Source organism: Pantherophis guttatus, chromosome 5 (assembly GCF_059756535.1).
Source record: "Pantherophis guttatus breed Tessera chromosome 5, ASM5975653v1, whole genome shotgun sequence".
Taxonomy (NCBI): Eukaryota; Metazoa; Chordata; class Lepidosauria; order Squamata; family Colubridae; genus Pantherophis; species Pantherophis guttatus.
Genome location: NC_142067.1, coordinates 33,270,540 through 33,287,634, shown reverse-complemented (window position 1 = coordinate 33,287,634; position 17,095 = coordinate 33,270,540). Strand labels below are relative to the sequence as shown.

The following is a 17,095-nucleotide window of genomic DNA, read 5'->3' as shown; positions in this document are numbered from 1 at the left end:
CTGTTTTACTGGAGAACTTGTAAAAACAAATATGACAGTGGAGAGCCATGTCCAGTCACTGGGGAAAGAGTCAATCTTTCCCGCCAATTTCTCAATTAACCTTGTTAACAGAATTATTAGCTCAAGCTTTTAATATCTTTTATGTGTTTCAGAGACTGTTTCTACTCCAGTTCACACAAATTACGTGTTCTTGGGATTTATGCAAACTTTTAGTGTCATGCAAATAATTAAACTTCTATGCATTTTATACAAGGAATCTCACATCAGAGCTCCAAGTGCTGTGTTTCAAGCAAAAGATTGGTAATACCATTATATTTAAATTATCTTTCCAGAGAGTTGCTATGATGTCATCCTGTCTCCTCCCACAGTGTAAACTAAACTGTCAAAGTTTAGCTGTCTCTGTGACAGAGAGAACTGTTCACTTCATTGCAGCTGCATTACCTTGCATGACACTCTTCAGCATCTTTAACAGTGGATTTTTTTGTTTGGAAGTATGATATCAAGATTGGTCTTTCTCCTTTTCTGTGGACATTTTGCACAAATCCTTGGAAATGCTGGGAAATTGCCAAAAGGCAAGTAGATATGGTTCTCATACTTCGTAGGGAAGAAATGCTTAGCCTTTATAACACAATCTTGTTTTCAGAAAATATGAAAGGATTAAGAATGCAGTGAAGGAGAAATGAAATAGTAAAAATTGCAAAAACACATAAAAGAGACACAGAGACAGATGGAGTAATTTAAAATTCTTTGCATAAACAAAGGAAAGGATAAAACATACTTTATAATTTCTTGACCTAAACAAGAAACACTGCAATCAGATGAAAAGCTAGTTTTGTTGATTTTTTAAACATTTACTTCTTATGGTAGTATGTAATGTGATCTCTGATACATGTGTGTAAACAGGATTCAGTTCTTTCAACTTCACTGTAAACACTTTAAAACTGATTTGATTTACTGTGTATCATCAATACTAGTTTTCCTCAATTACTTGTCTTTAGTATCTATTAAAATCTATGCTTGTGTCCCTATAAAATGCAGTGGACCCAATTTTTTGTAATGTGAAAGAAATTATGCAAAATTTTAAATTTATTTTTCTTCAGTATATGTTAGTCTGACATTTTAAACTTCTTACTGAAAACGATCTGTGCTGTAACATTAATATCATATTTATAAATCTAGATTAAACTGCCCACTACATTGGTATTTTTTAACCCTGTGATGCTTCACATTCTGTTACTGACTTTGCTGAAATGCTTTTTAATAGAGTGTATGCTTTGCAGATGTGCCCAGTGTGTCTAGAAATCCCTTAAGTAGCATTTTATTTTCTATTCAGTGGAAAGTTAAATTAGAAAAGATTTTCCTAGATTATGCATGTATGACATATTTCATGTCAGGCGAATAATGACCTTTTCCCATAAAATAATGTGGTTTTTTTAATTTGTAATTTGAAACGTTTATATCCTTCCTGCACAAAATGTAGTCTTTATCAAAATGCATATATATTGTAATGTATTTATCAAAGGAAATATAGTAACATGCTTACCTTCTGAGCTAAATAGTATAGTTCTTTCATTAGAACATGTGGATAATTCTATATATCTACCTTATCCACTTTTATGGGATAATAATCATAAGTATCTGAGTGCAGAATTCTGACAGAATGTTTTATTTTGTGTCTATATTTTATGCCCCAATTCATTAAGGCAGATGTTTTCTCAAATTAAATGGAAGCTGAAAATACTAATTATTATTTTTCATTTTTCCAATTATTCTTGATTTTGTAAAGAAATAAACATCTACTTATTCTAGTTTTCCAGATATGTACAAATGTAGTGTGAGGCTCTTTCTAATATACTGCACCTATTGTCAATCTGAAGATATTCCAAAGATTTATCCATTTCATTGTAATATTTTTAGGTATTTTAAATGTTTTTGGTATTTTGAACATTTAATAACATTTGTTTCTTTGAATTTTTGTATTATTAAATTAAAAAAATAAAGAATACACTGAACTTACTTTCTCCAGTATAGCACTTCTATTCACAGTCTTCATAAAATAATACAAGCATTCCAGCTAACAGCAGTGCTTTGAATTCAGTTCATAATGCTAAGAGCTGCCAAAGTTATTTTTGGGTAGACTTAACCATTTCAGTGAAGTTTATTCCTGGCATTAGGTTATGAATGTAGATTTTCTTTCTCTGGTACAAAAAAAGGGAAGGGAAGGGAAGGGAAGGGAAGGGAAGGAAAGGAAAGGAAAGGAAAGGAAAGGGAAGGGAAGGAAAGGAAAGGAAAGGAAAGGAAAGGAAAGGAAAGGAAAGGAAAGGAAAGGAAAGGAAAGGAAAGGAAAGGAAAGGAAAGGAACAATTCCTTGGTACAAGAACAGAAAAAAAAATCTGTTTTTGTACCAAGCAAAAGAAATGTAGTTATAGAAAACTAATAGGATGTTTGGATGTTAATTATTTGGATTTAGTATAAAAGCTGTTTTTAACAAATGTTCTTTCATATCATATTCCACTCAAAAGAAATTTCAGCTTGAAAACATTAGTAGGGAAATACTATTTTCTGTAGGAGTTACCTAAAATTTGGTTTGGTAGTTTTAGAACAAGTCAAAAGAGACTGAATGTTTACATTAAATCGCCACATGAAGAACAAATGTGTCTAGAAAAGTAAGGCTGCCCATCATGGTCATAACTTGTGATGGTCATAAAGTGATTAATCACATGACTGACCCAACTTTAGGACCTTCTTGTGGTAGTTTTAAGTGAACGTGGTGGTCATTAAATGAATGTGGCAGTCATTAAGCAAACCAATAGTTTGCTATAGTGCAATTTTGCCAAAAAAACCCCAGAAATAAATATAGGTTTTCAGCAAAACTATCATGAAATGTGACCACGTGACTGCAAGATGCTCTACATGGCCACAAATGCAGCCTAGTTGCTCAGCACCTGAAGTGCAGTCTGTGACCATGATGGGCAACGTCAGAACTTTGAATCCAGGCCATAAATACCCTTCAGGTACTGTAGGTCTATTGGAATTTTGAACAGTCCCTAAACAACTGGTTGTAAGTTGAGGACTACCTGTAATGCCACAGGTAGGATTTTTGATGCATCTATAGTGTAAGTATATAAATACAGTTTCTTATACCCTTACTTTAAAGATAAGTGAATCTGAAACACCTTGCTATTTCTGCTTTTGAAATTTTATGGTTTCTTAACTAGCAAGACCCTGTCCAGATCCTGGTCTCTAATTAAATAGATATATATGAAATACTAATTTGAATATACCAAAAATAAAAACAGAGCTAAATGTGGCATGATTGCCCAAATGAGTAGATCAAACAAAATCTACTCTGTTTAACTGTATGCGCTTTAGAATTTCAGGTCAAACTCAGAAGTGGCTTGCAGCTCTCTTCCCATTTTAAATGTCTTACAGATATTTACTTTCTATGTTATATCTTTCTTTAGCTGTTTAAAAACATGACACTCTTAAAAAGGTCAACAGGCCTTTTTTTAAGGCTATAGGCTTCTTTCCAAACACTCTTTGGAGTACCTGTGTAACTACACAATGTTGACTGGTTATGTGGACATTCAAGGAAGAGTAAGGAAACAGGTTTCTATACTCTGAGCATAGTAGCCTCAGTCCTTCAAATATTGTAAGAAATGATTGCTGTACATGTAAACGTATTTCAGATAAACATTGGCAGAAAAGTAATGCCAGAAGCATCCTGCAATAGCTGCAGATATTTAAAAATTAAGCTGCCTGTTATGTGAAATGGAGTGTATACATAGATGTCCCCACGTAGCTGCAGACAAGGGATAACAATACTGTCAGTAATATTTATTTTAATTTCCATTTCACATGAAATATTAATGGCTGGGAACAAGTAAATGTAGCTAGATGTTGCACATATCTGTTAGACATTTAAAATGGGAACAGAGCTGCATTGTGTAATGTTTGTGGTATGCATTTACTATTCCATGTTTTTAGTTGTTGGCATTTTTAAGTGTTTTTCAAGTTTAGCAAAACCGCAATTCAGAAGTTTTATTGATTCTTATGCTCCTAGGCAATAAGTCCCTAAGAATACCAAAAGACATCTTAGTATATCAAATACAATGCAATATTATATGAAATTGTACTACCAGCAGGTAAAATGAAATACTGGATTGAACATTATTTATTAATTGATTTATTTTATTAGATACTCAAAATTACACACAATTAAGCTTAAAATATGAATAAATTTATTTTTCTTCAAAAAATGCAACTTACAGTAGTTCTTGAGTCCTGACCACAATTGAGCCCAAAATTTCTGTTGCGAGACAGTTGATAAGTGAATTTCTCTCCATTTTATGATCTTTCTTGCCACAGTTGTTTGTGAATGACTGCAGTCCTTATGTTAGTAACAAGGTTGTTAAGTGAATCTGGCTTCCCTATTGCCTTTGCTTGTCAGGAGTTGCAAAGGGTGATCACATGACTCCAGGACATTGCAAGTATCAGAAATATCAATTAGTTGCCAAGCATCTGAATTTTGGTCATGTTACCATAGGGTCCTAAGTGTAAAAAACGGTCATAGGTCACACTTTTCAGTGTCGTAACTTTGAACGGTCATTAACTGAATTGTTGTGAGTTGAGGACTACCTGTATAAAATTGAATGTTGTGAGACAAATTATAAATCCACAACAGTATAGTAAATAAACAAAAATAATTTCAGTAGTGAGTAGAAAATAAATAAATTACCTTAATTATGCATTTAACTAAATGAAATAGCCATATGGTATATCTATATAATATATAATAATATTATATTAATATTATTCATTAATAAATTATGAATTAATAAATAAATGAATTAATAAATTCATTAATATATATATATATATATATTAATGAATCCATATTGTGATCAAATTGGGAAAAGAAAAGGCATTGCTGTATAAAAAATATTGTGAATAAATAGACTCAAATCTATTTCTTCAGAAATAGGACTTCAGAATTTCCAATAATATCAGACTTCAGCTCATATATACCAGGTCCCAATTGTTTAAGTTCTCAGCCATACATTTTTTTTCTTCCTGTGTCAAGAGGTGTCTTCAATACATAGGAATCAGCTATTTGTTAAAGACATCTTCTCAACAGGCCTTTACATTGGTGGTACCTGCTGCTTAGGTTCTATTAAAGCAATTGGGCATAAAAGAATGTTTTCCATCAGAAATTTAACACTATCTTCACTAAAAAAAAATTGAATTAACATAGAAATCTCTGAGGGAAGTTGGTGGCTTCCAGCATTCCAACTGTTTCATTCAAGGAAAGGCCCTCAACAGAACAGAACAGAACAGAACAGGACTATAACCCATAAACCAGTTTTATTTTTTATGATTTATGAAGGAATAGCAACTCATTTCTTCTAATAACTTTCCTTGTCACTTCTCTTAAGACAATTTCTGCCCCCCACCCCCATTTATTTATTTAGTATTTATTTTTTAGCAATGGGCATTTTTCTCATTTGCAATAAGTGTGGAGCTTTTCTAAAAAGAAAAACAGCATGATCCTCCAGCAGTGATCCTCACTTGCCAGAATAGGATTCCCTCCCCTTCCTTTTCCTTTCCTCTTGCTGCATTTGACTTACCTCTATGCTTTTCTCACAGCAACCGCCAAAGTGACGGTTGCTGTGGAACCGCCAAAGATTCCACCCTTCTGTAAAGACATCAATTTTGTTGATCTACTTTTGTGGGTATATAGCCTGTATCATAAAATCTTGATGGAGTGAAGCTAGCAAGTGTTTATGAATTTCTATATATGTGCAGAGTGAACAATCCACAAGAGCTCCTGCAGTCTGTCAATTATGTTGCTTGTACAATGTGATGTTATGGATAATTATGCAAAAAGCATTTCCAAGTGTTCATAGATACTTATCTATAAACAGATTGGGGATATCAGTATCAATTGGTTCTAAAATATACAAAACTAATAGTAAGCTTACTTGGTGTATGTATTCCTGTCCATTTGTAGTTTGTGTGATTGTCAATACCCTGTTTCTCCCAAAATAAGACATCCCCTGATAATAAACCCAATCGGACTTTTGAGCGCATGGCGATAAGGCCAAGTGCTTATTTCAGGGTTCAAAAAAATATAAGACAGGGTCTTATTTTAGGGAAACACGGTAACAGTTTATACTTCCTTAACCATTCAATAACAATAACAACAACAAAAAGGATTCACGATAATTTGCAGAAATCTGGAGACATTTATTTAATATCTTCACTGGATTAGGTGAACTATGAGAACAGTTGTCTGTATGCTGATGATACTCAGCTGTACATCTGCACCCCAGACCACCCCAACGATGCCCTTGATGTGCTGTCTCGCTGCCTGGAGGCCGTGCGGGTCTGGATGGGGAGGAACAGGCTCAGACTCAACCCTTCCAAGACTGAGTGGCTGTGGCTTCCGGTGTCCCGATATAGTCAGCAGGTGCCATCGCTGACTATTGGGGGTGAATCCTTGCCGCCCCACAGAGAGGGATCGCAATCTGGGTGTCCTCCTGGACGCACGGCTGTCTTTAGAAGATCATATGATGGCCGTGGCCAGGGGGGCCTTTTATCAGGTTCACCTGATCCGCCAGTTGCAGCCCTTTCTGGATCGGGACACCTTGCGCACAGTCACTCATGCCCTTGTCACCTCCTGACTGGACTATTGTAATGCTCTCTACATGGGGCTCCCCTTGAAGAGCACTCGGAGACTCCAGCTGGTCCAGAATGCGGCCGCGCAGGTGGTTATGGGCGCAACTTGTTGTGCCCATGTAACACCCCTCCTGCGCGAGCTGCACTGGCTCCCAGTGGTCTTCCGGGTGCGATTCAAGGTGTTGGTTACCACCTTTAAAACACTCCATGGCATGGGACCCACTTCTGCCACCAATAGCCTCCCACCGGCCAGTTCGCTCCCACAGAGAGGGTCTACTCAGGGTGCCATCAGCCAAGTTATGTCGGCTGGCGACACCCAGGGGGAGGGCCTTCTCTGTGGGAGCCCCAGCCCTGTGGAATGAACTGCCCCTGGAAGTGTGTAAGATCTCCGACCTCCGGGTATTTTGTTGTGCACTCAAGACCCTGTTGTTCCACCAGGCTGGGCTATCAACATAACAATTTTAAATTGGGTTTTAAATTCCTGGGGTTTTAAATTGAGCCGAATTCATTTAATAATTTTAAATTATTTTAACTGATGTTGTCTTGTGTTTTTAATAGGCTGTACACCGCCCTGAGTCCTTTGGGAGAAGGGCGGTATAGAAATAAAATTATTCTTATTCTTATTCTTATATAAATATTGTCTATGGACTATTTAAAAAATATATTTTACTAACAACTTGGACACTACAGGCATTCAGATCTTCAAGCTCAGCTTCTGGGTATAGATTCATGGAACTGATTTGGTATTGCGTTCTTCCAGGATGTTTTCCTTCATTCCACTTCCCTCATTCCCTCCATTCTAAATTATTTCTCTGAGATTTCCTACTGGTTTTGTCTGCTTAGCTTTGAGTTCAATCGAGTTGCCCAAGTACACTTGTTAAAGCAGCAATTTAAAAAGTTAATCTACACTTGGAGTTTGAATTCCATACGTTTATTGGAATTGTTCCTGTGAGTGCTGATGTTTTTTATATGCTTGCTTGCTTTTTAACAGAGGCTAATGTATGTGATGGATGGTTTGGAGTATGGAATGAATGCTTTAATAAGAAATCATGCATGCAAGGGTAAAGTAAATGACCTAATGATCCCTTTTTTAGATATGACAGTCTGAACTCCACTTTATCTATGATGTAACATTTACCATGTAGTGTTCATCGGACATGATAGAGTACTAATTTTGATTGTAAAGAGTTACATTTATTTTTAGCTACCACATAGATAATTAATCATGATAAAATCAATCAATCAGAAATGCAGATATTGTAAAGAAAGAAGCATTAATAAGGACATGGTGTAACTTTCTCTCAAATTTGTTTTTGATAAACAATAAAATAGATGACTTTTTTCAAACTAAGAAGTTATGTTCATAAATCAATATTTTTTTAGAATGTTTATAACAATTCACTAATTGAAAGGAATGTCACAGTAATTGCACTGTAACAAAAATAGAGTTCTCAGGCAATTGGAAACATTAAGAAATATAAAAAAATAATGTTTGAAAATTAAGAGGTTGAAGTTGCTAGGTCAATAATAACTGCAAATGCTTATGGTCTTGGTGGGGTCATGGGATGAATAAGGAGACATAGATTTTTTCCCAGAAAGCAAAAATTAATTGAAATACTGATGATATAGCATAAACTGATGATATAGCTAAATGTGGATGATTTGGATAAAGAAGTGGAAACTGATGAAGATCAAATTTGTACTTAACACACTTGGTACAGTCATATTCTATATTGATTGATTATGTGCCATTAGTCAGAGTTAATCTTTAGGAAGTAATCGTCTCATATGATTCTGTTCTAATAAGACCATCTACCCTGGAGTAATGTATCCAGTTCTTGGAACTACAAAAGGATAAATCAAGAAGATAATAAGTGATGCTCAGGAATTATCAAGTCCTCTAAAAAGAAAAGGTGAAGGAACTCCAGTGGACTGAGGAAGAATATCTTAATATTTAAATATCTGAAAATACAGTATGCTGCATAGAAAAAAGTAAAGGGGTATTTTTGTACAGAGTGCAGAACACAAATAATGCATTGATGTTGTAGGAAGGAAGATTCCACCATATAAAAAAATGGTATCATTGGCATAGGGGTGCTACGGAAGAAATATAATTAGAAATCAGATAGAATAAAAGTATAGCTGTGCATGTAACCACCCCCTTATGGGTGGTAAAACATTTAGAGAGAAATTCAGAAAGTGAAGGTAATATACAGAACAAAAATGAAGTCTTAGAGAGCAGAAGAGAGGAGAGGGTAAAGAGGTAAAAAGGAATCAGTGAGTTAAGATTTATGGGAATATGTATAATTGTGTAATTGGATACATCACTACGAAACAGACGCTTCAAATGATTGAATATATATAACTGTTTTATTGTATAATGTATTTTTTTTGTTGTGCTTTGTTATATATGTTTTGTGTGTGTTTTATTTATTTGTTAATAAAGTTTATATTTAAAAAAAAATTAGTCCCATTCTGATCAATTTTGGAATGAACTGAATGAATAGTAAAAGCCAACACAGTTCTAGGCTGCATAAACAGGGATAGAATCAAGATCACGAGAAGTGTAAATACCACTTTATAATGCCTTGGTAAGGCCACACTTGGAATATTGCATCCAGCTTTGGTCACCACAATGTAAAACAGATGTTGAGACTCTAGAAAGAGTGCAAAGATGATTAGGGGACTGGAGGCTAAAACATATAAAGAATGGTTGCTGGAACTGGGTATGTCTAGTCTGATGAAAAGAAGGACTAGGGTTAACATGATAGCAGTGTCCTAATATTTCAGAGGCATAACAAAGAAGAGGGAGACAAGCTATTCTCCAAAGCACCTGAGGGCAGGACAAGAAGCAATAGGTGGAAATTCTCAAGGACAGAAGCAACCTAAAAGTAAGGAGAAATTTCCTGACAGAACAATTAATCAGTAGAACAGCTTGCCTCTAGAAGTTGTAAATGCTCCAATACTGGAAGTTTTTAAGAAGAGATTGGATAATAATTTGTTTAAAATGGTATAGAGTTTCCTGCCTAAGCAGGGGATTGGACTAGAAGACCTCCAAGTCCCTTCCAACTCTGTTATTTTATGTATTCTATTCTATTGTGTTGTGTTGTGTTCTGAGAGCAATTTCCTATGAAAATTCTTCATCATCCAGGTCATGGTTGTCCTAAAGTGCTTTTTCAAAATGCAACTGGATTTTCTTTGTTTTTTTTTCCTTGAAGGCATTTCACTTCTCATTCAGTCAGCATTGAAGAAGCTTCTTGGATGAGAAACAAAAAGTTATCAAGGAAAAAAACAAAGGAAGTCCAGTTGCCTTTTGAAAAAGAATCTTTGGAATAGTGAGAGTACTTCAATAATAAAAACCAATTAATAAAGGAAGTAGTGAGCTCCCTTACACAGGATTGAGCAAGAGAGGCCTCTGTTTCCTAGGACTTTTCTTCAAAATATTTTTTTTTTCTTAATGTATCTGCACATGTTTATTTAGTATTTCCTTCTGCAAAATCCGTACTGACATGCAATTGCTCCTCTACTAGTATGGAATTTTCCAGTTATGAACAGCTAGAATTTTTGAAGTTCCAATGTAATCATAATATCACTCACATTGCTCATAGTGTTGAAAAGTAAAGGTTGTCTAAATGTTTTGTAAAAACATACTTTAGAAATCAGCAAAAGCCAACACACTTTTTCAAAGTATTTACACTGGGTGCATGATGGAAATAGCTCTTTTAATAACCTAGTTTTATATAAAAGACATTAATTTTACTTAAAATTATCTAAGGGAGTTGGGATTCTGTTTCTCCACATGCAGGGTATCTCTGCCAAAACTGATCGGAATTAAACTAAATTTTATATGGTGGGAGAAACTGGCAGAAGACAGAACAAATCCAAATGGCTTGGGGCTCTGGAGAAAAGAATTCCAGAAACAAAACTATTCCAGTATATTGTATACAAAAGAGAAACAATTGGGTGGTAGTTTCTGAATGATCCACTGCAAATCCCTTTTTATTTCCCTGCAAATCATGTGATGCAGAGCATATGCTACATGCACATATTCACACAAATATTGAGACACACCACATGACAGGAGACCAGAAATACCAGCAAGGCAGGTCGCAAATGAAGATGGTATGATTGTGGGATCCTGCAACTGTTGTAAGCACAAAATGGGTCCTCAGATTGTGCTCAGATTGTGAATATGTGACCGTATGTGCGTGTGTGTAACTGGGAGAGTCAGAGCTTTGAAAACTAGTCATAAGTACTACTCGTTCAGTGGCGTCAAACTTCAAATGGTCACTGAACAAGTGATTGTTAATCAAGTACTATCAGTAGACAAAGATAAAGATGCAACACAAGAGCATAAAAGCACACATAGTTAGAGGCAACATATGTACACCTGTGCTGATTAAGCCTTTATGTACCCATATTTGCATAGAAACACCAGTCCCTAACAGAGAAACAGTCACATGTGCACACAATACTCAGAGAGAGGTAACATATATGATTAGTCCATAAGAAGAAGTTGCACACATAGAGACATATTAGTTCATCACACATGAAGACAACATAGATGTGCCCTTTGGACATTGTTATTTATTCCATATTGTTGGAGGATTTTGAGGGAAGGACAACTCTTTTTAGAATTTCTAATTCTTAGGCAATGTCTTCAGAACTGAGATTGTAATTGCCCACTTGAATTTGAGTTTGTTTTTCTATAATGTTTGCTTTTCCTGACGCATCCTTCTCTACTCCCAAGTGAAAAGACCCTTGCCTTTCTTGAATTTCTTAAACATCATCATCATCTTTACCAATTTTTCCCAGTAAAATATACCTGAGGGCTAATAATTCTTTCTCTTGAAATATTTTTTCTTTTTATTTTCTTAAATTCATCTGTAGTCCTCCTTATCGCTTCTGTCTTTTCAAAAGCCAAAAACCTAACACAAAGTTAAATATTTTATTCAACATCTTTTCTTATTTATGAAAACTTTCATAATTACTAATACATGGGTCATTGTTAGATGTTTTCCAAGCAAATGCTAGGGTGGAATTGTCTGACTTCATTTTTAATTTGTATCCATTATTTATTATTATTATTATTATTATTACATTTAAAGACTGCGTGACTCCAAATGATTTATTGTGACCATTCCCACCTAGATTAAATAACATGATCATTGTGTACTGCTTCCTGTTTCCTGTAATTTAGTACCAAAAGTTATTTTTGCTAGTTATTATTGAATGGGAAAAGCCTATCTTTCTGTGGAATAAAACCAGGGTTATAAATGGAAAGCATTCTTTTAGTACGAAAATGAACAACTTGAGGCCCTGGTCTTCATGAGGCCTCAAAGACCTTTATGCTGGAGCATCATCTGATCTCAATTGCTAAAGTTTGATAGCATTCTTTCCCACAATTTTGAGATTGTAAGAAACAGATAAATACTAATATTCAAAGACCTTTTAGAAACATATAAAGGCTAATTTATATTTAACATAATGCAAAAATAGATGTCTAAATCTCCCACCCTCAGTGTCTATGAGAATAGTATGGCCACACCATGATATTTGTCTCTGTTAAATTGTTAACTTCGGGCTCTTGCCCAGTCCTTTTCTAGAAGAATTTTTGAATTATTTTTACAATTTTTTCTATCCAGAGATACAGATATGTATGTATGACATATGTCTCAGCCAGATAACATAAGACCAGGGGTCAGCAACCTGCAGCTCTGGAGCCGCATGTGGCTCTTTCACCCCTGTGCTGCAGCTCCATCACTCAAAATATGTGTCACAACCACCAATGTGCAACACTTGCCAGCACATGATTTATTGAACTTTCACCCCCCGGTAGGCCAACCATGGATAAATCCAAGAGAAGAAAAAAGTTTCAGAAGAAAACAGAATGTTTAATTCAACTACATAGGATAGTTTTGTGGCTGCTCAAGAAATAGTCAGGCACAGGAAGAGTTTTGTGGCTCCCGGTGTTTTCTTTTCTATGGGAAACAGGTCCAAATGGCTCTTTGAGTGTTTAAGGTTGCAGACCCCTGCATTAGACTAAGTATATAAGGTATATAATATTATTAGGTGCCCGGAGCTTAAGTTTCTAAGGCCAGCAGAAATATTCTAGAAATTGAGCAACTACAGAAGGGAAAATGTTGATCTTTTAACCTGAAAGGTAGAAAGTGGAACTCAGCCTTTCCCTGTTTCCAATTTGAGTTTCATCCGAGTGAGCTTGAAATAGAAGTAGCCTTTAGATCTCTTATTTTCTCTAAATACAGTGTTTACAGGAACCTGCTGGCAAAAGTCAAGGACATATGACTCAATACTGCAAAGGTCCCTTTGCCACTATATTGTCAGGGTATAAATCAGGGTTCACGCTAAGTTTGTGTTATCATCCCAATATATTTGGCTTTAAATAAAAGTGTACATCTTTAGTTGTTTTCCCATTTTGTGGTATTGTGACTTTTGAAATCCTGTAGTTGTTATTTTCTTAAATAACAGAACCATGAAGCTCTGAAAAATGCTGTGCAGTTTTATCAAGTCACTACTAATCTGTTAGATTCACATTTGTTCACAAAACTAAGAAAGTAGACTGCTATTTGAATTAAATTGTTATTCAGGCAAATGGTTTGGGTTGCTTATTCTTAGGCCATTTCTTTATGATAGCCTAAAAGCCGCCTGTTCTTGCACTCTGGAAAACGTGGGTAACCCACACTGGTGATGGGCTAAGTGATACATGTGAATATACGCTTATTTGCATTCCATTTAAAATACTCTCTAAATCAGACAAAAAGGACAATGCACTAGTGAGGCCAAAATGTAATATAATGAGGCCAAAATGTAATCTAAACCAATCCTGTTATTACAAGTATTAAATAGTATAATAAGAAAATAAAAACAAGTGCCACATTTTTAGGTAATGTCTCATATCTTATTAACCCTCCAGCTGTCTTACAAGGTTATCTCACTGAATACTTTCCAACAATGCAATATTACTAATACCTCTGATTTAAAATGGTTTCTCTGCGAGGGGATTAGAAATGTGGATCAGATGGCAAGCTAAGCTTTATCTGACAAAGAGGACAAAGAGCTCAGATACCTGAATTAAACTTGGAACAGAATGCAACAAATGTACATGACTCAACTTGCCAAATGTTACAGAATAAGTACAATAAAAATCCTATCTATGAAAACAAGATTAAACAAGTTGGATTTTAGAAGACTGCAGATGTTTTATGCTATGGAACAGCAGACTATTATTTTCCTTACCATCAGGGCTATTAAAGGAAATGTAATCCTTCTGTTTGTAGTGAATGAGCTTAAAGATATTTATCTGTGGTGTATTATGGTCATTATCTGACAGTACAGTATAAGACTATTATGTTAAAACTGGGTTCCACGAGGAACAAATCTAATTCAACTCTTTCTTATACTTTCCCAACTCATTTTAGATAATGTCTCATATCTTATAGCCAGTCAGAACTTTATATTAACTTATTTAACCAACCAGAAAATTAAAGTAATCACAGATTATCTGTTCTCTTATTATCTTCTTTCATCAGTTTCATTTTCACCATAATCACATCTTATGCTGTTTAAATACTGTTTTGCAATAGAAAATTTAAAAATAGAATGAAATCTATCGTGCCTTTTAATAAATTATCTTAACAAATCCAAATATGTAAACAATAGTGATCATGGTCTAGAGCAATGTTTCTCAATCTTGACAACTAGAAGATGTGTGCACTCAACACCTACAATTCCCCAGCCAGTCACACATCTTCAAGGTGCTAAGGTGGAGAAACACAGATTTTCTGATGTTTCACTGGCAGCTGTGGCTGATCTCTTCAGAGACTAAGTGATCTGCTACATACACCACAAGAATATGAGAGTGACTGACTGGGCTTCTATCTTTATAGCCAGGCTTCCTGACTGTGTGCATTGCTTACACTTTCTTTCCCTTTATTCACACCTCCCTCTTCCACTGCTTACAAGGACTTTTTAGTGCAGATTGATCTCTATCTTACCAAACCTACAACTGGAAGGTATATTTTTATTGCAAGATCCAATGTGGGCCAGTCACCAGGACCAGAGGTTTAGACTTCCAAGCTTTCTGACTCCTCCTGGAGCCCATCCTCCAAACACAAGTCTGAAAGCTCAAAAGACTAACCCTCTGCTCCTGGGGACTGACCAAGACTGGATCCTGAAACATAACTCTGGGATAGGTATATTTGACTACATTTGTATATTTTTATTTGTTTATATCTGCCTTTATTATTTTTACAAATAATTCAAGACAGAGAACATATCCAACATACCTTCCTCCTCCTATTTTTCCCACAACAACAATTCTGTGAGGAAAATTGAACTGAGAGAGAGTGACTGGCCCAAGGTTACCCATCTGGCTTTCATGGCTAAGGCAGGATTTGAACTTACTCTCTTCTATTTTTTAGCTGGTGTCTTAATCACTAGACCAAACTGACTCACGTGTACAGCTTTAGTACTATACTGCATATAGTTCTGACACTACTGCAGTTATTTTTTATAATTTTTAAAATCAATATCAAACAGCTTTTCAGAAGATAATGACAGCGAAATGGATTTATTAAGATAGTCTTATTTTGGGAGGCTTTGATTTTATCTTTTTGTAAGATACCTTATTGTCTGAAGGGAAAAGAGTGGAATCTACACATGGCAAAGAGAATGATCAAGAATAGCAGAAGCAGCCGTTACTGCTTGGTTAAACCAGATAGCAAGCAATGACAGGGGGAAAAATATACACATGGAAGTATTAAATGTTCACTTTCAAGAGCTAGACTTCTGCAGACATCAAATGCCTTCAGGGCAGCTTGCTATTCCTTTTATGGACTGAGGCAAAACAGGTGCTATATTTCACTCTTCATGGTTTAGTCCATTCTCTCAAATGTCTTTAACTCCAATTTTACTAATCTCGCTTTGTTCAATGCAGTTTAAATTCTGTCTCAGTAGAAAGCTATTAATTTATCTCTTAGAATGGTATAATTAAGAAAAAATTATACTTCTTAGAAAGGAATTTTTATTTTTTGAATTGTTTACAATATGACTTAAAATTTATTTGGTCTCATTTTAAACATAAACACTAGTAACTTATTCTTACAATAAATTATATTGAAATAGCAATTCTGATAATTTTAGCTTTATTTGAGCTAGTATAGTTTGTTTGTTTGTTTGTTTGTTTGTTTGTTTATATGCCACATATCTCACTGTCAAGTGACCTTGGATAGAATAGAATAGAATAGAATAGAATAGAATAGAATAGAATAGAATAGAATAGAATAGAATAGAACAGAACAGAATTTTTTATTGGCCAAGTGTGATTGGACACACAAGGAATTTGTCTTGGTACATACGCTCTCAGTGTACATAAAATAAAAGATACGTTCATCAAGAATCATAAGGTACAATAAGGTACTTAATGATAGTCATAGGATACAAATAAGCAATCAGGAAACAATATCAATATAAATCATAAGGATACAAGCAATAAAGTTACAGTCATACAGTCATAAGTGGAAGGAGATGGGTGATGGGAACGATGAGAAGATTAATAGTAGTGCAGATTTAGTAAATAGTTTGACAGTGTTGAGGGAATTGTTTAGCAGAGTGATGGCGTTCGGGAAAGAACTGTTCTTGTGTCTAGTTGTTCTGATGTGTGGTGCTCTATAGTGTCGTTTTGAGGGTAGGAGTTGAAACAGTTTATGTCCAGGATGTGAGGCTTCTGTAAATATTTTCACAGCCCTCTTTTTGACTCTTGCAGTATACAGGTCCTCAATGGAAGGCAAGTTGGTAGCAATTGTTTTTTCTGCAGTTCTAATTATCCTCTGAAGTCTGTGTCTGTCTTGTTGGGTTGCAGAACCAAACCAGACAGTTATAGAGGTGCAGATGACAGATTCAATAATTCCTCTGTAGAACTGTATCAGCTGCTCCTTGGGCAGTTTGAGCTTTCTGAGTTGGCACAGAAAGAACATTCTTTGTTGTGCTTTTTTGATGACATTTTTGATGTTAACTGTCCATTTTAGATCTTGCGATATGGTAGAACCTAGAAATTTGTGTTATCTAGTATTGTAAGAGTTGGAAGTATGGAAGGGTTTCTCCTAAAGTCTACCACCATTTCTATGGTTTTGAGTGTGTTCAGTTCCAGATTGTTCCAGTCACACCATGAGGCTAGTTGTTCAACCTCCTGTCTGTATGCGGATTCATCATTGTCTCAAATGAGACTGATCACTGTTGTGTCATCTGCAAACTTCAGTATTTTAACAGATGGATCGTTAGAGATGCAGTCATTGGTATACAGAGAAAAGAGAAGTGGGGAGGGATACAGCCTTGGGGGGCCCCTGTGCTACAACATCATGAAACCAGACATAAAAATATTAACAATAAATATTAAAAT

At 35.3% G+C, this 17,095-nt stretch overlaps 1 protein-coding gene across 5 annotated transcripts in view; it reads left to right on the top strand.

Moving 5' to 3' along the window:
- The first annotated feature begins 351 nt into the window (after positions 1 to 351).
- ABI3BP (ABI family member 3 binding protein) overlaps positions 352 to 17,095 on the top strand; it is a 155,156-nt gene continuing 138,412 nt past the window's right edge. For all 5 annotated transcript variants that reach the window (XM_087894852.1, XM_087894851.1, XM_087894850.1 and 2 more), the window contains exon 1: positions 352 to 572. In XM_087894852.1, coding sequence (XP_087750978.1) covers positions 494 to 572 — 79 coding nt within the window. In that variant the 5' untranslated portion in view covers positions 352 to 493. The remainder of the gene's footprint in view (positions 573 to 17,095) is intronic.